The 20,907-nt window shown below is 54.5% G+C and overlaps 2 protein-coding genes across 2 annotated transcripts in view; both read right to left on the reverse strand.

The window, feature by feature from the left end:
* Positions 1-1,010: 1,010 nt before the first annotated feature.
* Positions 1,011-20,907, reverse strand: part of LOC138840992 (immunoglobulin-like and fibronectin type III domain-containing protein 1) — a 32,910-nt gene continuing 13,013 nt past the window's right edge. The window contains exons 10-25 of the mRNA XM_070041428.1: positions 20,482-20,650; positions 18,779-19,051; positions 17,916-17,965; positions 13,817-13,934; positions 13,218-13,342; positions 12,242-12,383; positions 11,593-11,892; positions 10,721-11,020; positions 9,990-10,163; positions 8,703-8,831; positions 7,865-8,167; positions 7,020-7,108; positions 5,435-5,630; positions 3,579-3,878; positions 2,007-2,333; positions 1,011-1,060 (exon numbers count right to left, since the gene is read on the reverse strand). Coding sequence (XP_069897529.1) covers positions 1,047-1,060; positions 2,007-2,333; positions 3,579-3,878; positions 5,435-5,630; positions 7,020-7,108; positions 7,865-8,167; positions 8,703-8,831; positions 9,990-10,163; positions 10,721-11,020; positions 11,593-11,892; positions 12,242-12,383; positions 13,218-13,342; positions 13,817-13,934; positions 17,916-17,965; positions 18,779-19,051; positions 20,482-20,650 — 3,009 coding nt within the window. The 3' untranslated portion in view covers positions 1,011-1,046. The remainder of the gene's footprint in view (positions 1,061-2,006; positions 2,334-3,578; positions 3,879-5,434; positions 5,631-7,019; positions 7,109-7,864; positions 8,168-8,702; positions 8,832-9,989; positions 10,164-10,720; positions 11,021-11,592; positions 11,893-12,241; positions 12,384-13,217; positions 13,343-13,816; positions 13,935-17,915; positions 17,966-18,778; positions 19,052-20,481; positions 20,651-20,907) is intronic.
* LOC138840984 (immunoglobulin-like and fibronectin type III domain-containing protein 1) lies at positions 14,207-17,741 on the reverse strand. The gene is made up of 2 exons (XM_070041421.1): positions 14,384-17,741; positions 14,207-14,259 (listed from the first exon to the last, which is right to left on the reverse strand). The coding sequence occupies exons 1-2, from the start codon at positions 17,739-17,741 to the stop codon at positions 14,207-14,209; spliced, it is 3,411 nt and encodes a 1,136-aa protein (XP_069897522.1).

Genomic DNA, 20,907 nt, shown 5'->3' on the forward strand with positions numbered 1-20,907 from the left:
CTGGATCCTCACAGCCCCTCTCTCTAGAGGAAGATGATGTTTGAGGATGAAGGCGGCTGAGGGTTTGGGGTGGAAGTTACTGGCTGTACAGAGGTGCTCTTCCGAAACAGAGGCCTCCATCCCCCCTGAGGAGAAGGTGAAGAGGCCCTGGAGGAACTTCCATCCCCTCTGACAAGGCCCCAGCGTGAACCCTGGAGGGTGATTCTTCCTATTCCGGATGAAGTCAGGCCCTGGGGAGGGACAGGTCTGTTGTGTGGCCTACCAGGCAGCCCTAGACACCCATCCCTGCCTGTGTCCCCCCTGATCTAATGCCTAGGGGCGGAGGATTGTAGCCTCAGGCTTCTGCGGGGCAGAGGCATGTGGAGGCCTGGGCCAGGAGGGAAAGGTCTTCTCTGCCACACAGACATTCTGACTTTTCTTGGCTTTTCCCTTCTGGCAATCAGCTTTACAAACCTGGCCTACAGGAATGCCCAACTGTGACCTCAGTCTTTTCTTGAGCCGTCCCCCCCACAAGGAGCCACCTGGTATAAAGCTTTGGCTTTAGGGTTTCCCCACCAACATGGCGGCCCTCCAATTAATTAAGCTGCAAAGGTTTTGCCTTCTTAGTCTGATAATTTAATGAAGAATTTCAATGAACACTCATCCCCCTGCCCCCCCGCCCCCATACTCCCTGCCTTCAGTGCCCTCCTCCTCACTCCGGTCCTCCCCTCTCCCTTACTCTCCCTCCTATGGCCACAGAAGACTCTACTGTTCCCACCAAGGGCTTAGCCTAATAAACAGCAGCTGGCTTCCATCTCCAGAGGTGGAGAAGACTCTTCCACAGGGCCTCAGACATCTTGTTCGGTGACTCAAGCTCAGAACCAATGCTTCCACCTCTGTGACCCTCCTGGTCATTGCTCCTCAGAAGCCTCCTTGCTCCTGAGGCTCTGGGCATGGCCTCCATCCTTCAGAACTGACTCCCCAAGCCAGTGTGGGTGTCCAAGTAAAGCTTCAGAGATCTACCATCCATCCGATGGCCAGGCAGGGACATCCCAGGCAAGGCAGGGCTAGGAGCTGGATTCTGCAAAGATAAGATATTCCAGCTGTCCTGCCCCTCCCACACCTGCCCCCTGGGAAGGCAATGTTGTATGGGGGTTACCAGTTCTGGAGGCTCTACAGCAGTGGGCAGGACACAGGCTCAAACCTTCCTGAGCCACTGAGTATTCTGTGAGCTTCCCTGGCCTATCAGCAACCACACCTCCTGCTGAGGCCTTTGAGGATGGCTTCCTAGGAGCCTAGCCTAGACGTCCTAGAGGGATATCCTGGTCTAGTGCTGAAGGGCACAAAGGTCAAATCTGAGTAACTAAAATTGCTCAGGGGCTACTTTTTATTTCTTACTATTCACAATGTCCGGTGTTTTAAATACTACTAGAGAAACATGTTTTCTTATTAACATATATTATTTGTCTTGGAGATGGCCAGTGAGAGTCAGCCTCTGAAAAAAGGTAGCCAGTGAAGGTCAGCCTTTGAAAGGAGGTGGCCAATGAGGGTTGGCTTCTGAAAGGAGGTGACCAATGAAAGTCAGGCTCTGAAAGAAGATAACTAATGAAGACCGGCTTCTGAAAGGAGGTGACCAATAAAAACTGGTCTCTGAAAGGAGGTGACCAATGAGAGCTGGCCTTTCTAGCACTCAGCATCACATCTGGGTGTGCACCTGCGTGTATCTATAGCCTGTCATTCTCCCACCGCCTGCTTAAGGCCACACTTGGACACTTAGTGGGCAGTACCCCTGTCATTCTAGTCCAAATGTCTTATTTTCCAAACTGGTAAATCAAGGCCCTGGGAGGGGCCATGGTGGCCAGGTTAAATAACAGAGTTCACACAGAAGCAGGGAGAGAATCTTGGTCTCCTGGTCCCTGGTCCATTTGCTCTAGAACGGCTTCCTGAAGGCAGGCAGGTGGCTGTTCCTCTGGTTCTCCCTCCCTCCCCCTGCCAGCGCTGTCCACTGCCAGGGCAGCCATCATTACCTGTGACAATGAGGGTGGCGGTGCTGACAGCCTGGCCCAACGGGTTCTCCGCCACAGCCTTGTACCTGCCACTGTCCTCCGGGGAGACGCTGGGGATGACGAGGGAGCACACGCCCAGCATGTCAGTGCTGTACAGCGCACGGTTTCCGTCCAGGCTCTGGCCATTCTTGAACCAGGTGACCCGAGGCCGGGGGGTCCCCTGCACGGCACAGGTCATGCGGCACTCACAGCCTGGAGGTAGCAGGTGGGGCCGCAGACCCACCAGGAACCTAGGCTTCTGGTTCAAGTCAGGTTCGCGGTAGCTCGGAGCCTTCACGGTGAACTTGTCTGTGGAGAAAACCAGCAGAAGAGGGGAGTGTCAGAATGTAAGGAAAGATCTAGAAAATTCAGAGTGCTGAGGTGTGCCACATCTCTCCTTCTGTTGTTGTTGTTCCTGGTTAGTTGGAATCTTAAAGATTTTTCTGCCTGGGCTGGCTTCAAACCAAGATCCTCAGATCTCAGCTTCCTGAATAGCTAGGATTATGGACATGGGCCCCGGGTACTAGACTTACCCGGGCTTTTCATCTGTCATCTGCACCTTTTGATTCATTGTTTTATCCTTTTTCCTAAAATTCTTTCTACCTTTTGATTACAAGCTAACATGTTTACTATGGACCAACACATAGAGAATCCAGAAGAGCAAGATAAAAACCAGCTACAATCTTGCCTTGTTGAGATAGAGCCTTGCAGACCTTTTTTTTTTTTTTTTTTGGTCAGTTGTGGGGCTTGAGCTCTGGGCCTGGGCGCTGTCCCTGAGCTCTTCAGCACAAGGTGAGTACTCTACCACTTGAGCCACAGCACCACTTCCAGTTTTCTGGTGATTAATTGAAGATAAGAGTCTCACAGATTGGGGCTGGGGTGGTGGCTCAGTGGTAGAGTGCTTGCCTTGCATGCATGAGGCTCTGGGTTGGATTCCTCAGCACCACATAAGCAGAAAAAGCCGGAAGTGGCACTGTGGCTCAAATGGTAGAGTGCTAGCCTTGAGCTGAAGAGCTGAGGGACAGTGCCCAGACCCAGAGTTCAGGCCCCATGACTGAAAAAAAAAAAAAAAAAAAAGCGTCTCACAGACTTTCCTGCCTGTGGTTGGCTTTGAACCTCGATCCTCAGATCTCAGCCTCTTGAGTAGCTAAGATTACAAGCATGAGCCACCGGTGCTCAGCTCTTGCAGACATTTGTAGTTCATACACCTGAAATCACTCCAGTTGATTTTATAATCTGCTTTTTTTTCCCTTTGTGGTTTATACCTTCTTGATTATAAAATATGCTTTGTTTTCAGAGAACTATTTCAGAGAAACTTTTACTTATCTTATACCCCACCCTGCTTCTGAGAATCTACCCTGACGCCCACACCTCCCCACAGAGGCCAGGGCGCAGAGGACATCATCATCGTCACCGTTGGTGGGTTTCAGGCGGCAGGGGGTAGAAGATGCTGCCTCTCCTCAGATCCTGATTGACCCCCATTCCACACCTCCCACCCACCTGGGACGCACGGCTTCAGCCAGCTAAGCCCTTCCCTCCTCAGGAGATGCTTACCTCGCTGCTGAGAGAGGAACCAGGGCTGGCTGGTGTCTGAGGGTAGGCTGGCCCCCAGGTCATTCTTGGCTATCACCCGGAAGTGGTACTCGTGACCCGGAAGGACTCCCAGGAGAGTGAAGTGGTTGGTGTGGACCCGGTCAGCCACCTCCCGCCAGGCGCTGTGGGTGGAGGAGCGCACCAGCACTGTGTAGTGCAAGGGTGCGTCCCGGGCCTCGTCCGGAGATGGCTCCCACTGCACCGTCACTGTCCCGGGCACGTTCTCCTGCAGGTAGATGGGCCCCGGGGCCTGAGGACATGCTGGAAGAGAGAGGGCTATTGGACCCACACTGCAGGGCCCCCAGATGGCTGCTGGGACGGTCCTCCACCAAGCTCCTATGTCTTCTGGGGCTCCTGGGGAAACATAGCCTCGCCTGACAAGTAAGAGGCAGAGGGAGCTCTTCAGAGATCCACAGTTATCTCTACAGCATGGGAAACTTATCCCCACCCCTTTATTGTTTTTGAGACAAGGTCTCACTATGGAGTCCAGACTGGCTTAGATTTAGAGGTCCTCTTGACAGTCTGTGTGCTGAGAGTGCAACCAGTTGCCACAAGACTGGTTCCAGAAGAATATTTCAAACTCAGTTTACTTTTTAGATAAAATGACCCAGGACATGGACAAAGGTAGCATTCACAAAATTAGGACATACTCTCTCTCTCTCCTCCCTCTCTCTCCCTCTCTCTCTCTCTCTCCCTCTCTCTCTCTCTCTCTCTCTCTCTCTCTCTCTCTCTCTCTCTCTCTCTCTCTCTCTCTCTCTCTCTCTGCTGGTCTGCTTCATTATTTCTGAATATCCAGGGACTCTTCCTGGGCAGGGGTCCCAGTGGGTGTCTCTTTAGGAGAGGACACACATTGCCTTGCCAGGGCTACAGTGTGGATGTCTTTGCTTATTAATGCTAAATGAGCAATAACTGGGGTCTGGGAGGCGGCACAGCGACTCCAGATCGCTCGAGTCAGAAGGACAAGGGAAACCCCTCTCCTTCCCTCTGCCTTCCTCCCATGGCCAAGTGCAAAGGACAGGGTGCAGTGTTGTCGCCTTGATACAAGACAGTAGAAAAGCAGGCGGCCAGGGGAACTGAGGCCCAGACAACTCTAGGATGGCAGGGTAAGCTGATAAACCAAGACCTACCTGCCTGACAATAAAATGGAGGCAGGGGGCTTCACAAGGATTAGCCAGGCACTAGTGGCTCCCTTCTGTGATCCTAACTACTCAGGAGGCTGAGATCTGAGGATCCCAGATCAAAGCCAGCCCGGAAAGGAAATTGCATGAGACTCTTATCTCCAATTAGCTACCCCTCAAAAGCCAGAATTGGAGCTGTGGCTCAAGTGGCAGAGCACTATAGCCTTGAGCCAAAGAAGCTTGGGGAGAGAACCAGCACGAAAGAAAAAGAAAAAGTGAAAAAGACAGACGGGCGAAAGAATGAGGTGTTTCCTCTGTTTGAGTGAGGCACTGACTCTTCGGTGCTCTAACCTTACAGGAAGCAGAAAGCAGGCTGGCCCTTCACCAAGACAGCTTATGCCGCATACTCCCTTTCTCTGCTGTATTTCTTTTCCAATAACCATGCATGTCTGCTGTGTTTGCCTCTTGCCTGAATTCTTCTCTGGCTGGACCCAAAGCCTGAGGTCAGTTTAGCTGCCCTCAATTTCTAGTCACATGTTTTGGTGCATTGGTTTGGAGGTCAGGGATTAAGTATGTCTTTTTCTGCCTGGGATTCATCAAAAGGTGTAATTGAAGACCCAGACCTGGGAGAATGGTCTGCATCCAGGCCAGATGAAACCTGCATACCATGGTGTGAGCCCAGAACCATGCCTGCCTCACCTGCCACCCTGATGAAGAAGCTATAGACAACCTCCTTCCCATGAAGGCTGCGCAGCACCACCGTGTAGCGGCCGCTGTCCGAGGGGCTGGCTGCGGGAATCAGAAGCTGGGTGAGGCCATCCTTGCTAGTGGTCACGCTTCTTTTGGGTAAGGGCAGGCCGTCCTTCAGCCAGCTCACCTCAGGCATGGGGGCAGCCTGGAAAACAGGAAGAAGGACAAGGTGAGGAAAGGAACGTTTTGTAGGAGTCATGGCATTTAGGCTGCACCCAAGGGAGAAATGATGAGAAGAACATGCCAGAAGGGGTGTTCTCTAAGCAGATGGGCTTGCTGAGAAACAGGCTGGTGGGGAGGCCCCTCAACATTACACCCATGCAGACATCTGGATTCTATTCTGTGAGCAACCAGCTGCTGCTGTGAAGTGTGGAGCAGCACCATGCTGTTAGTTTTGCATTCACACAGGAACTGCTGGGTGGGAGTGAAAAAGGATCTGCAGGGAGGGAACTATTCCCCATCTTGGTACCTAAGAGTAGGTAGGAGGTGACTTGGGAACCCCCGCAATAGGTACATAGTGGGAGAGGGAGGATTTTGGTGGCCTGGCCTAGGACTGGATGACCAAGATGGGTCTGGAGAAGCCAGTCTATCTACTAACTGACCACGCCTCCCACTCCCTGTGGGACCCTTGATATTGGACAATCTGGGGATACTCATCATAATGTACTCCATGGGAGTGTGCTGAGGACTGTACATGGAAAGCACAGAGACTCCACCATAATAAACAGTTCGTAGTCATTATCATTGTTGGTGTATAGTCCAAGAACTAAGATCATGTAATGTAGAGTAAGACAGGTGTGAGTTTGAATCTGTTTCTGCCACTATGAGCTTTCACCCAGATAGTAGTAGTAGTAATAGCAGCAGCAGCAACAACAACAACATATATGAGGTATTTTCCACATGCCAGGCTCATTTTATATATGTGCTTTCAGTGAGTTAAAGTCTCAGATCCTCAGAACAGAACATTTTGAGATAGGTTACTATTATCCTCCCCAACTGAGAGATGAAGGACTTGAAGCATAGAGGGGCTAAGGCATTTGTTCAAAGTCGAACAGCTAGCGAATGATGACTTCAGGATTTGAACCCAGGTAGCTTGTGCTTTTAACTACCATTCTACTGTTATACCCTGTAGAGAGTCAGGTGGGATTGATATTCATTGAAAATTAAACTCAGGCCATGCATTTGTACAAAACTACATTCTGAAGTTAAAAAAAAAAAAAAAGCAAAAAAGAAAGAATTATCCATACTGAAAACCTCACAAATTCCCAGACTAAGGAATGTAGATAGAAAAACTGTCCTAATTTGAAGGTGTAGTACCAAGACACACCACTAGAGGGATTTATACACTGTACAGGTAGCAAAATGGCTGACCACTCAGGGGCCCTGGCCCTCACCTCAGGCCTGATTTCCAACACAAGCCCAGGTCAGTGCCTAGGGATCAGAAAGGGGCAAGGAAGAAAAGAGAACCCCAGGGCTGTCTAGTTGCCTTGCCTGCTTGGGGTTCCCCTCCCTGCCCCCATCCAGGTATACTCACTTCGAAGGAAACAGGAACTCGAATGGTGTCCCCAGCTTTGAAGGTTAGTAAATCCTTTGTGCTAGCATCCAGGAGGAACCTGGGACAGACTGGAACACACAAGATGGTTTGCCACTTTCCTTCGTAGTTGGGCACAAGCCCTGGTCACCCAAGGGGCAGAGGAAAGGCTGGGTGGGTAGAATTGCCACTCTAGGGAAGACCTAGGAGCTGGTAGGGACAGAAGAACAGAAGGCCAGGAGAGGAGACAAGGACACTGCAGGAGAAGGTTAGGTGACCGCTTGGCTCTTCTGCTCTGCAGATGGGATGGACAGCAGTCTGACACAGGAAGTGACTTGCATGGACACATACCAAAGTATGGACAGAGCCAGGACAAGATTCTAAAATTCTGGATTTGTGCTTTATACTGTACTTGTCTCCTATTTTCACTGTGACAACTAGAATCAGTTGGGTTGACACAGGCAGCTTAGGTCAAAGACGAATCAGCTGCGTTCGTGATCAAGGCCCAAAGGTCAGCACAACCTGCCTTTTGATAACAGGGCACCCAGAACAAGAACCATTGAGCCCAGCAACAGGTAGGCCTTCTAGTCACCCTCTTTATCCTGGCTCTGCCTCATACCATGGGCAAAGTGTCTTTGGACCTCAGTCTTCCTTCTATGTAAATTGGGAATCAAAGTTTTAACCTTGTAGGATTGTTAAAAGTTTTCATGAGAAAACATGGCTGAAAAGGGTTCTCCTAGCCCAGTGTGCAGTACACAGGAGATACTCAAATTGGAGATCCTGACTACAGATAGCTGCTCAGAGACCCTGCTCAGGAAGGGCTTGGGCAAGAGGGGGTCCTCACTCACCAGTAACAGGCATGGCATGCACTAGTGTGTCCAGGGCCGTGGGCTGGCTGCAGCCCCCATCATTAACTGCTGTCACACGCACGAAATAGCTCTCTTGGGGCCGGAGCCCTTTGGCCGTGAAGGTGGGGCCTGGCACAGTGCCTGCGTGGCATGGGCTCCACTGGAGACTGTCAGAGACACACAGCTCTACCACATATCCCTGAGCTCGGTCTCCATCCGTAGTGTCTGGCCCCACCCAGCTCAAGGTGATGCTGGTATTCGATGTGTCTATGACCTGGAGATCCCGCACAGGCCCTGGCGGTCCTGGCCGAGCACAAAGAGAATGTCAGAAATGGCAGCTGCCTCAACAGAGACAGCCACTCAGGGTGGACAGTCATTGGCCTTCCTATGGGGGAACTGAGGATTTCTCTTAGAACTCACCCTTCCTCTCTCCAGCACTTTACCTCACTATACGCACAGACCCCAAGCCGCCTCCCCCAATTCATCCACTCACAGCCATTGCATAGCAAATGGAAGCTGAGCGTTTTCTGTTACCTGCTTCCCCAAGGGATGACAGGGAGAGAGGATGGTTAGAAGACTGGACCAATGGGCCAGCTTGGGGACTGATTGCCTAGAGGTCGAAGTAAGTGACATGACCTTGAGGGAGGAGTCTTCTAGTCCCTACTAGGGACTGCTAGGCCTTTTCCATGTCAGTTTAGGACCCTTAATCTAAGCCCCATCCCAATGACCACCCAACCCTTTCTTGTCTCCAGTCTTCTGACCATTTCCTTCAGAACCCAAACCTGCATGCCTACTACCCACCCCACCCCACCTCGATCCAGGGTGGAGCCCTACTCACTCATGGGGTCCCGAGCAAAGACAGCATCCGATGGAGGACCAGGCTCTCCGGGGCCTGCAGAAGCCACGGCTGTGACCCGGAACTCATACTGGCAGCCCTGCCGCAGGTCTGTCACTGTGCACTTCCTTTCTGAGAAGGGGATATCTCACATGAGGGACCAGGAATGGGGAGAGAGCTCGGCGTCTCTGAGGTCAGGAGAAAATCAAGCCTGGGGTCCAGGACATGCTTCCTGCATCCAACCAGCCAGGTGACACGATTCTCTCCAAGGTGAGGAGCGCACTGCGTTCAGGGTTGGGGGCCTCAGTCCCTGTCTAGCTCTGTCACCGAGTGCCTTAATCTCTCGGGCTCACTCTGCCTTAGAGTTGCAATAGTTAGATGAAGCAAACTAAATGCCAGAATTTGAAGGATGCCCTTAGCTCCTCTCTTCCCTTCCCACGTGACGATACAAGGCCACAAAAGGCACAGCTTCCACACCGCACAGCTGAGGTCAGGAGCCGGGTCTCAGTCTGCTCTAAGCTGTCCTCTGGCTTCTGTGGCTCACACAGAGCACAGAACAGAAAGGGTTACTCCGGGCTCCATGGCATCCACCCAATCCTTTGGCTTTCCCAAGATCTTTCTGATCTTAGAAAGCAGCTAGCTTTTAGGACTGGGGACCCTTCCTTCTACTTTACGGATAAGGAAACTGAGATCTAGAATAGATGGCCAGAACTAGAGCTAACGGCCTCTTTCTGGGCCCATGACTCCATCTAAGCCAATTTTCCTTAGTCTCTGCTTTCCTGATGTTTTTGCCAGATCATTCTTTGTTGTTGTCATTGGCCTGGTACATAATAGGATGTTTAATGGCTTCCCTGGTCCCTTTGCACTGCATTCCAGGAGGCCTCTAATTAATTAAAATTGGCTCTGGCTGGGCACTGTGGCTCCCATCTGTAGTCCTAGCTACTCAGGAGGCTGAGATCTGAGGATCATGATTTGAAGCCAGCCTAGGCAGAAAAGTCTGTGAGCCTCTTTATCTCTAATTTACCACCAAAAAGTTAGAAGTGGAGATAGGGCTCAAGTGGTAGAGCATCAGATAAAGCTAAGGGACGGGGCTGTGGCCCTGAGTCCAAATTCCAGAACCAGTACAAAAAAAACCAAACAAACAATGGCAAGGCATAGCTCAATGTCTCTCATGCAGAGCATGTGGGGCAGACAAAGCAGATAAACCCACTGTATTAAACCAATCGGGATTGAAAACGCCAAGGGTTTTGGATGCCAGACAATGAGTTGCGCCGGCTCAGGCCTGCTCACCAGGCATGGGCTGGTCATTCACTGCTGTCCACGTGCCGCTCCCCTTCTTGCGTTTCTCAACCAGGTAGCCCAGGATGTGGGCGCTGCCCGGGCCCCGAGGAGCTATCCAGGTGAGAGTGATGCTCTGGCTGGAGGCTGACAGGATGGCTGGAGTGGAGGGAGGCCCTGGGACAGCTGGGCATAGAGGTCAGAGAGAAGGTCAGCTAGAGGCTGAGGCTGTGTGGTGGGGAGGGTCTGGGGCAGGAGACATAAGGCCTCCAGGGACAGGGCCATTCCCTGTCCTTTCCTCCAGTGTCAGGGCTGAGCTAACCTTTTCTGGGACATCATTCTGGCTCTTGGGGAGCGGGGCAGGAATGAGGGGGAAAGAAGGTACTGTCTTATAAGCCTAAAGCCAGTCCTCCAGGACCCTTAGCCTACACCTCTGATCGGCTGCTCCAGAGCCAGGCTAGCTGGTGAGGAGAGATACCGAGTTCCACCAAGGCTCACAGAGAAGCCACTAGGTGTGTTTGTCCCCTTAGACTGGAAGACCCTAGAAATCTCATGTCTTGACCTGGATGCTGGAATCCATATGAACCATAGGGAGAGTCTCTGCTGGACTCAAGAAGGGCCTGCAGCCCCCCACCCCCTCCCAAAGTACAAGCTGTTTCCCCTCAGTCTTGGGGGCTAGTGCAGGACCCACGAGCCCATGAATGCCCTCTGCCCCCTCCACCCTGCCCCAGCGTGATGCTCACCATCGGGAGCCACCAACACCTCCTCAGACTCCAGGGCCTCCCCAGGTCCCTCTGAGCTCACAGCCCGCACTCGGAAGGCGTACTTTCTGCCCTGCTCCACGCGGGTGTCAGTGAAGGTGGTGCTGTGGGCGGGGAGCTCAGCCACCGCCAGCCAGGTGCTCCTCCCGGCCTGCCGCCTCTCCACCACGTAGCGATCCACGGCGCAGCCCCCGTCATCCCGGGGGGGCCGCCAGGAGAGGCGGACACCAGCACCCTGGTCATGCTGCACCTCCAGGGGGCCTTGTGGGGGCTGAGGCTTGTCTGGGGCCCATGGAGAGGAAAAAGGGGTCAGAGAAGCTGGAGGGAAGCCGAGGATAAGCCTGCAAGGGGTTGGACTGCCCAAGAACCTTGAGCAGGACCCACGGGGCCCACACACGGTTCCTGAAACAGCCAGGTGGCCCTCGTTTCCACCCGTGCCCGCCCGCCAGGGAATGGCCCAGTCTGGGCCTTGGCCTCACCACCAGTGTTGGAACAGGTGGCTGCCTGCTCAGCCCTCTGGATGCGACAGTCCTATTCTACTTGGTCCCATGGAATCTGGGTGAGTGGGGAGGGGGGCACCAGGCCACCCCAATCACCTCCTCCGAAGGGCCCAGTGCATTAGGGCTCTCAGAAGCACAACCAGGCCCTCCCCTGGCAGGGGCCATGCTCAGCAGTTTGCCTAAATAGTCTCTTCCTGCCTCTTGTGAGGACCAAGTAGGGGAGGCTTTGGGGCTTAAACAGCATGCAAATGAGGACCTGAGCCAGACCATGCCCGCTTCTGGTTTCTGCCTGGGCAGGCATGGAGGATCCGGGACCCTGCAGCCACAGCTGGGGAGAAGGGCTGGGGCTGGCACCTGTGACCTGCAGGATGAACTCCGCCTGTACAGAGCCGCCGTTGCTCCTCAGCGTCACGCCGTACTGGCCACTGTCCATCCGGCCCGCGCTGGGGAGGCACAGCCGGGTAAATCCATCCCCCAGGGCCACCTGCGCTCCCCTCCGACCCATGCCCACCACCTCGGCCCCATCCTTCCTCCAGGCAGCCTGGACTGGGAGGCGGCTCTGGAAGGGGATCTTGACAGCCACCGGCTTCCCAGCCTTGACTAGCAGTGGCTCCCTCAGCTTCTCTGTCACATCCCGAGCGATGGTGGGAGGATCTAGGGGAAAAAAGTAAAACAGGAAGGTCAAAACAGATGGAGCCCAAGTCCCCTGGGGAGGGCAGAAAGAGGAGTCCAAAAGGAAGAAGGTTGGCAAAGGATATGAAGTCCTCCGAGAACGGGCTTGTCTGCAGCAGGAAGGACCAGGGTTTTAGACCTCACCAAACACTTCCTGGCAAGGAAGGAAGGAAATACGATGCTGGGATTGGGGAGGGCCAGGTTTGCATTCCTAAATCATCTTTGCAGACTAAGAAGTCTACAGAGCCATCACAAATCCAGGCCTCTAGAAATGGAGTCCATCAGGTGGTGCAGAGACTTTGGGGCAGGGAAGGGCAGGGCTGGGCCTCACCCTGGACTGTCAGGGTGGCCTCACTCTGTTCATCGCCGGCGACAAAGGTGTACTTCCCGGCCTGGGTCCCCTGCACGTGGGCGAGGAGGAGTCTGTGCACAAGCCCATCTTGCTCAAAGATGATCCCATCCTGGGCAGTGAGCTGGAGACCATAGGAGAAACGGTCAGGCCCACCCCTCCCCTGCTTCTGCTGACCAGCGAACTCCCCACCCATACAACAGCTGTCCGAACAGAATGCTCAAGTGCCACACATGTTCACTCTGACCATGCCCACCCCTCCTTCAGCTGTCACGAGACCACTGTGAGGGTGGGACTCTTAGCAGGAACAAGGGGTGCGCCCAAGGATCTGGGCATCTGCAGAGGATCTGGCTGACATCACAGTGCCACCTCTCTCCCGAGGTGGTGGGTGTAACTGGAGAGAGGGCTGTGCAGACACGGGTGAGCCCCCTGATTCACAGTGGGGTGCCCAGAGGCCTTTGCAGGAGCCAGGTGTGGGTAGAGGAGGGGGCATTTGTATAGTAGTAGAACAGGGGCGTGTCATGGGAGAAGTGACTAGGATAGACCTTCATTTAAAAGTCAGCATTTAAAGCTGGGTGTCAGGTCAGTGGTTCACGCCTATAATCTTAGCTACTCAGGAGCCTGAGATCTGAGGATTTCATTTTGAAGCCATTCTGAGCAGGAAAGTCTATAGAATATTCTCCAATTAGCCACTGAAAAGCCAGAAGTAGAGCTGTGGCTAAATTGGTAGAGCATCCGCAGTGGCACAATGATGATGATGACAATGACGATGAAATTCTTCATTTTAAACACACCAATGTGTTAGCTATTTAAACCTCTCCCAGATGGGTATACTAGTAAGACAAGTAACGAAATAATCTGTCTTGCAAAGCCTCTACGCAGACCTTATTCCCTGCTCTGCCTCTGTCTTCCAACCCACATCCCGCATTAGCTGGTAAACCATGAGAGGGGCCAGTACCTTGACTCCGTCCTTAAACCAGGTGCCGGGTCCCAGGTCGCGATTGAGGGTACAGGAGAGTGTGGCAGTCTCCCCCTGCTGCACCTCTGTGTCAGCCAGGCCCTGAGAGAAGTGGCTCATGGGGCCTGGAGAGACACAGAAGGAATCCCCAGGGCCCAGCCTTCCATCCCTGAGCTGCAGTGCACCCTGGGAAGTCACTACGGTCCTGCCACCTGAGCTTGGGTCAGTGACCAAGACAATCTCTCCTTTGGGTCAGCAGGTCCTAGGCTGAGGCTGAGATCTGAGGTACAGAGACCACCCGAGCCACGCAGGTTGGGGGTCTGGGTCACCCACAGAGAGCTAAGCCAACACTATGGTACTTGGACCTGGGGTCTCAAGGCCAAGTACCCAGCAGATCTCTGAGCCTCACGTAGCCCGAATCCCACCAGCACAAGGAGGAAGAGGTTCTTCCTGAACTTGGAAGAGATTCCACCAGGGTACTGGCAGGGCCAAATTTCTGGACTGGAAACAGAATTAGAATTGACCCAGGAAGTACTGCCCCCTCCCTGACCCCACCCTGGCTCTACCCTTGTAGAATCAGCCCTGCTAGTAATACCTACCTCGGGCCTGTGTAGAAGAACTGCCAGGGCTGGTTTTGTGTCTGGATCTGGGGCTCTGGCTGGCATCCTTCCCCTTGCCATAGACACCATGTCCGTCCTCTTTGGCACCTCTCCGGCTGTCAAGATGTCTGTGGGGTCCCCGGCTCCCATCTTCACTCCAAGTCTCCCTGAGGTGACCTCCGTCCTCACTACCAGTCTCAGCTGCCCCAGACTCGCCTCTCGACTGTGCCTGACACCACCTGTTCCTGTAGGGGCCAGGCCTCCTGCCTGACCTGCCAGACTCCTCTGTTGCCAGTCCCCCATACTCTTTTAAGGCCCAGGGACCTTTCCCGTTTTCATCCACCCAGGCACCTTGCTCTCTGAGGGGCTTCTCTCCTTCCTGTCCTTTGCTCAGATGGGAATGTGAGCCCTGAATTCCTCCTGATCTTCCTCCAGAGCCTGTTCTGCCAAATGGACTGTCTAAGCCGTTCCAGGCTCCCTGTGGTCCTGAACCCCTAGGTTCTGGGGTGACGCCATCCCCCCATTCAGTGGGGCCTGGGCCTTGACATCTACCAGCAGCCCCCTGACCTGCGTCTCCTCCACCCCCTGAGCCTCCAGGCCCCTTGCTGGTTCCCCTGAAGGAGGAATCGTTTTTCTGCAGAGAACTGGAGCCTGAGAGCTGGTTCACAGCCCCAGTGCTGCCTCCAGGAAACCCCTGGTCTTCCCAGCCTGGGGCCCAAGCATGGCTCATCCCTTGTACCTCATCGGGCCCTGATACTGACTTGCTGCTACCCCCTGGAATGGAGCTGCTATCCACAATCTGACCTGCCCTTGGTGTGCTCCCAGAACCTGCTCCCATCCTTCTGTCTCCCAGCAGTGAGTCCCCAGCATCCTGAGGTGCCAGTCCCCCCTGGCTAGCAACTCTACTCCTGTGTGTTGGCCCTGAGCCTGCCTCCTTAAAGTTCCGTTTCTGCTCAGACTCTGGAGCCGCGATCCCTGCCCGTGCCTCACCCTCTGCTGCACCCCTGCCATCAAGAAGGCTAGATGACCCCAGAGTTCCTGCCTGACCTGCAGAGCCGTCCTCTCCCCTGGCTGTCCCGCTGTCTCTAGGAGCCCCTGGGATCCCAGAACCCCGGGAACTCATAGCCCCGAAGGCTTCGTGGATCCCGGAGGTTCCGTAACCCTCATGACTACTCGTAGTGCCCCACCCTGGGCCCACAGAGCTGTCCCCGCGTGCTGCACCATCTGCAGCACCCAGCATCCCGGCTACCCCAGAGCCCACCCCCGCTCCAGTCCCATCTGCAAACCCCATGCCCCTGCTCTTCTCTGGACCACCTTGGGAGCTTGTGGGACCCACTGATGCTGCCCAGTATCCAGACTCAGGTTCCACCATCTTGCGGTCTCTGGGGTCAGCCTCATGCTTCATTCTGGCCAGTGAGCCGGCCCCTCCAATCTTCCCTGTGCCATCTCCATAGTGCAGTCCACCTTCTGTTTCCCCAGATCGTCCTGAGCCTCCTTTATGACCAAACTCCCTCTCTGACCCTCTTCCCCCAGCTATCCCAGTGCCACCCTGAACGTCCATCTCATTCCGTGACAAAACGCCCCCAGGATGCTCCAAGCCACCCCTGTAGCCTGCCTCACTCCCTGCTGGAATTGTCCCAGAACCCCCAGTACCGCTCCCTTGAGCTGCCTCACCTGCCAGTCCCATTCCTTGGAGGCCTTCTGGGCCATTGCTAATGCCCCCCTCACCCTTTGGCCCTGTTCTCCCAAGCCCCAGACTTCTTGGCCCTCCTCCATAAAGCCTTCTGTCTCCAGGTCCCTGGGGCGCTGGGACTTCAGACCCATCCCTGTAACACACCCCTTCTCCAGACCCGTGAACCCACTCGCTTTCAGATCCAGCCCCAGTGTAAGGGGCTGGGGGTCTGGAATGATCCCCATACACAGTTCCAGCCCCAGATGTCCAGGCACCGTGTCCCTCAGTCTCCTTGCCCCTTACCCTCAGAGAACCTGGATCCATGGCTCCTGGACTCCCAGTACCATCTTCCCAGCCCCCTTTGCCAGAGGACCCCAGAGCCCCTGAAGCTCTGGAGTCCCCATCACCCCTAGTTTGACCCCAAGACTTTATTCTTCCAGAGGCCCCTGGTTCTGCTCCCACATGTCCCTGCCCAGCCATTTCTGCTGTTCCATAGGCCTCGAGACCATCTCTACCCGCAGAACCCACTGTCCCGGGGCTCCCCACGTCATCGCCAGGACAATGCCCTCTCCCGGGGCCTGCTGGTCCCCAGCCTCTGGATGCATCCCACATCCGGGCTCCCTCCATGGGCACTCCCTCGGGACCCCCCAAGCCATTCTCATCCCCTGCAACAATCCCAGACCCCCTTCCTACACTGCTATGGTGATCTTTGTTTCTGGACCACATTTCCCCAAGAACCCCTGAACCATGCCTATAAGCACTCCCTTCCTCAGACCCTGCTCCCACAGATGCCCCAGAGGAGACTCTACCACCCACACCATGAGCAGACCCTGCTTCTCCTGGCAGCACTGAGCCGTCACCGTAATAGGCCCCATTGCCAGGACCTGTTCCCCTAGAATAGCCTTTGCCATCTCCATATACAGATTCCACTCCCCCTGGCCCTCCTAAGCCACGCTGATGGCTGGTCTCTCCTCTAAATCCTTCTCCTCTGGAGCTCCCTGTCCCGTTCCAGAAATCCAGTCCAGACCCAACTGCCCCTGGATCTCTTATATCTTCCCTGTCTCCTAGTGTCCCATCAGATCTCGGAGTCCCCAGGCCTGAAGACCTGACTAGCCCGTAGCTTCTGGCTTCTCTTCCCTGACCAGATTCCATAGCAGCATCCACCTGGGCATTGTCCATGCTCTTTTCTCCACCAGGGGGTCTCATTCTGGTCCCAAAGTGGGTCCCAGTCCCCCTGAGGCTGGACCACGAGTCATCCCAAGGACCTGTGCTTTCAGACTCTATTCTGCTGGGGTCTCCCGGTCCCTTCTGCTGTGCTGCCCAGCTCTGGGGAGACTGGAGGTTTGGGGAGCCAACCCCTGTTCTGCCCAAGGCCCCACCTGTGTCCTGGCCATATTTCCCCTGGATCCCTTGCAGGCCATCTTCCCATTCCCTGAGATCTCCTGGGCCTCCAGGGCCAGTTGTATAACTCCTTTCTCCACCTACAGTCCCAGCGCCTTGCTGATCTGCCCCTGGCAGAGATCCCTTACCTGTGACCTCAAGACCTCTGCTCCCCAAAAGATTTCTGTTTCCAGATGTCTGTCCTGGACATTCCCCTAACTCCCAATAGACCCTGGCTTTTCCATGACCATCTTCTCTACCTCCCTGAGAGCCACAGGACTCAGGGCTCATGCCTGCCTGGTTGCTGGAACCTCTTCCTCCAAGAAGCTCGGAAGAGCTGCTGCCTCCAGCTTCCCCCAGGCTGACCGCACTGCCACACCTTTCCCTGGTGGTTCCTCCGCCCCTCTCCGTTCTCAGCCCGTGCTCCCCTTCCATCTCATCCTCACGGCTGTCCTGGAACATCTCCTTCCCCTCCTGCTTCAGCCAACTCCCCTCAGGATCAGCCTGGGATCCCCGCAGAGCCCTCTTTCTTATTCCAGCTTGGTCCTGTCCATGTCTGCCCAGATGGCTGCCATTGCCCTTTCTGGATTCCTTTCCTTCCAAGCTGCTCCCCAGTTTTCCAGCCTGCGAGTGATTGGACCCAGCTTCCCAACCTCCTGCTGCGGTGCCCTGGCTTCTGTCCCCGTCGCGGTCTCTGCCATAACCTTGAAGTTGCCTTTCCATGAAGCCCAGTTCTCTCTCTGATTCTGAGCCCTCTCCCTGTCGATAGGGGCTTCCATGGGGGGCATTGTCCCCCCTGTCTCCTGCTTCTAGAAAGCCCTTTCTCTCCAGCCCAAGTCCCCAGGCTGTGTCCGTTCCCCTTCCGTTCCCCATCAGGGAGTCGTTATGCCTGCCAAAGCCATCTCTGTCTGCGTCCACTGTGAGCTGGAGCCCAGAGGCAAGTCCAGGCCCCCCAAAGGGCTCCTTTGCGGAACCCTGCTCTCTGAGTTTTCTTCCCTTGTCACTAGTATCCCCGGAGTCTTCTGCTGATGTCTCAGCAGCTTGTGTCTGTAGCTGGTGGTCAGCACGTGTGGTCTGAGGGTCTTTATCTGTCCCAGCTTCAATGAGGTATTATCCATGTCCACGTGGGAGGGCATCGCCCCCGGGGAGAGACAAGAGAAAGACCGCAACCCCTGATCAGTCACGCCAAAGCACCTGCTGGCCCTCTGTTCCCCCGGAAGAGAAGCAAGCTGATTGACTGGGAAGGGCACCGGTATGTCCCATTAGGTTACTGGAACAACCTCACAAGAGCACACCACCAGCAAACTACACAGACGTGAGCCGAGAATAGCTAGCTACTCAGGAGGCTGAGATCCGAGGGTCGCAGTCCAAAGCCAGCCTGAGTCGGAAAGTCTGTGAGATTCTTATGTCCAATTAAACAACCAAAAAAAGCCAGAAACAGAGCTGTGGCTCAAGTGGTAGAGTGCCAGCCTTGAGTAAAAAAGCTAAGTTATAGTGCCCAGACTCTGAGTTCAAGCTCCACCTCAACCGCCCCCCCCCAAAAAAAATAGATCTAATGAACCTTCCTCATTCCTCCCTAGTGAAGAGAATCATTCCAAAACAAACCATTGGGCTGGGAAGGTGGCTCAGTGGTAGAGCGCTTGCCTTGCATGCATGAGGCCCTCAGCACCACTTAAACAAAAAAGAAAAAAGCCAGAAGTGGCGCTGTGGCTCAAGTGGTAGAGTGCTAGCCTTGAGCTGAAGAGCTGAGGGACAGCGCCCAGGCCCAGAGTTCAGGCCCCACGACCAGACCCCCCCCCAAAAAACCCCAACACCAAAACAAACCATTGACCAAAAACCTAACCCCCCCCCCCAAATCCTAAGGCCCTACCTTGATGATAGCAGGGTGAAGTAGAGCTGTAACCACTCACCTTCAATCACCAGCCAGGCACTGGAGATGTAGAGCCCAGTATCCAGTGAATAGAGGCCCTTGTCTGGGATACAGGCCCCTCTCACCACCAGCCGGTGAGTCAGCCCATCAGGGGACACAGAGACTTCGTATTTGTCACTGGGCTTCAATGGCCGATGCTGGAAACGCCACGTAGCGTTGGGGCAGGGGTTGGAGAGAGTACATTCAAACACTGCATCTCCCTGCTCCTCACAGCGGGCCTCAGCCAGAGGGACCACCACTCTGGGGGGGATGGCTGCAGGGGAAGCAAGAATGGGGGGGTGTCTGCTTAGCAGTATGAGAGACACCTGCTACAATAGTTCTGGACTTTAGACACCCAGGTGTGGACCAGCATGCGTGTATCCCCTCAGTTGCTTACCTCCCTCCCCAGGGGATCAGTGGCCCCACAAGTAAAATGAGGGGATATAACTAGGCTGTGATCACTAAGGTTTTCAGCTGTATCATGCTATAATCCTAAACCACCAAGTTCTGTCTGGGGCTCAGGTGGGCATATAAAGGACCCAGGACACTGAGAGTGCTTAATGTATGCAATCTGGGAATCCCCATAATCGTCTCCTAATGACTTCTTATGCGTAAGGAAACTGAGGCTTAAAAGTTAAATGACTTGCCCCAGTCTGGTCCCCACCTGGCATCCCAGAACACCTAATGGATGAATCCAAGTCCGGGCATCTTGGTGTTCTGTCCAGGATTCACACCTGGCCCTTGCTGACTGCAAAGCTCCTACTCCTCTGCCCACACCATGCTGTTTCCAGGCCTTCTGGGTACTTCTGCCAAATATCTACCTTCATATTTTTTTTTCTAGTACTGGGGATTGAACTCAGAGCTTTGTGCTTGCTAGACAGGTCCACTGCTGAGTCATGCCTCCAGAGCCCTTGTTGTGTTGGTTGTGTTTGAGCTGGGGTCTTACTTCCTGTCTGGGCTTGCCTGGAATTTGATTCATCTATTCGGTTTCCTGTTGTAGGTGGGATGACAGGTGTGCACCGCTGTCTGGCTTGGAATGTGATTCTCCTGACTTCAGCTTCTCAGGTAGCAAGGATGGTAGGTTCTTGCTACTGCCTCCATTTAGGGCTTCAGAGGAGGTCTTGAGAGCTTTTCTGTTCAGGCTGATCTTAGTTCTCCTGCTCTCAATCGCTAGGATTACATGTATGAGCCACTGGTGCCCAGTTCAGCTGTGACCTTTATCATCTGAGTGCCTGAAACTTCCTCCCCCAGGCCTCTCCTTGCCCTTCCAAGAGGCCCCTCGGGCTGTCAGGTGCCCTGTGGATGATGTGGGCACACAGGTCCTTGGGCTATGAGTCAGAGTGCCATAGAGAGGAAGGGCAGCTTCTAGAGTGGGGTTGGGGGATCAGGAAGAGGTTCTTCACAGTGGAGCCTAACCCAGCTGGGGATCGTCACTTGGGGGTTGAGGGGAAGAACTGTGTCACACCAGTAGACAACAGAGAGAGGCCATGAAACCAGTCTATGTCTGACCTGAAAACAAGTTGCTGTGGCAGAAGGGCTGTGTGCAGGGACATAATACATGTCTGCATCTAGGTCCAGTAGAGCCCAGCTGGAACCAACAAAAGACAGGACCTGGGGTGCATCCCTCCCCTCAGTCCTCTCTCTCCTCCCACTGCGGCATGGCACGGACCCCATTCCTAACTTCTCTCCAGCTTCCACACTCACTGCGGGCCTCGAGCTCAGTGGAGAAGACCACGACATCCTCCACCATGACCTGGTACAGGCCGGCGTCCTCGGGCCGCAGGTCCTGGATCTGGAATTGGTAGCGTTTCCCCAGACGCCGCAGACAGTGTTTGGTCTGATTGTCGAAGCCGAAGGGGACCATCTCACCATCCTGAGGCCAGGAAAGGGAAAAAGCCTGGTTCAGCTGGTTCGGGTGCATCCCAGACCTCCCTACCCCAGCCCTGTTCTGACTAACTACCCGTGGTTTTCCCCAGAAAGGGCGTGGAGAGGACAGGACAGAGATCAGGGCCTAGAGGATGTGGAAGCCGCGATCGTGAAGTAGGTGGGAACACATGCCCGGAAATAGCTGTGCAACTGAGCCACGGGGAGGAAAATCTGTGTTATGCAGAGGTACCCAGCTCTGGCTGG

Source organism: Dipodomys merriami, unplaced genomic scaffold (genome assembly GCF_024711535.1).
Source record: "Dipodomys merriami isolate MVZ:Mamm:240054 unplaced genomic scaffold, mDipMer1.0.p SCAF_31, whole genome shotgun sequence".
Taxonomy (NCBI): Eukaryota; Metazoa; Chordata; class Mammalia; order Rodentia; family Heteromyidae; genus Dipodomys; species Dipodomys merriami.

Bases quoted from the DNA above. Each gene is read 5' to 3' on its own strand.
- LOC138840984 (XM_070041421.1), bottom strand. From the start codon at position 17,741: ATGGGGAACGGAAGGGGAACGGACACAGCCTGGGGACTTGGGCTGGAG. The intron at 14,260-14,383 runs GTCAGGGGGCTG...TCCATTTGGCAG, and splicing joins AGGGGGTGGAGGAGACGCAG to AACAGGCTCTGGAGGAAGAT.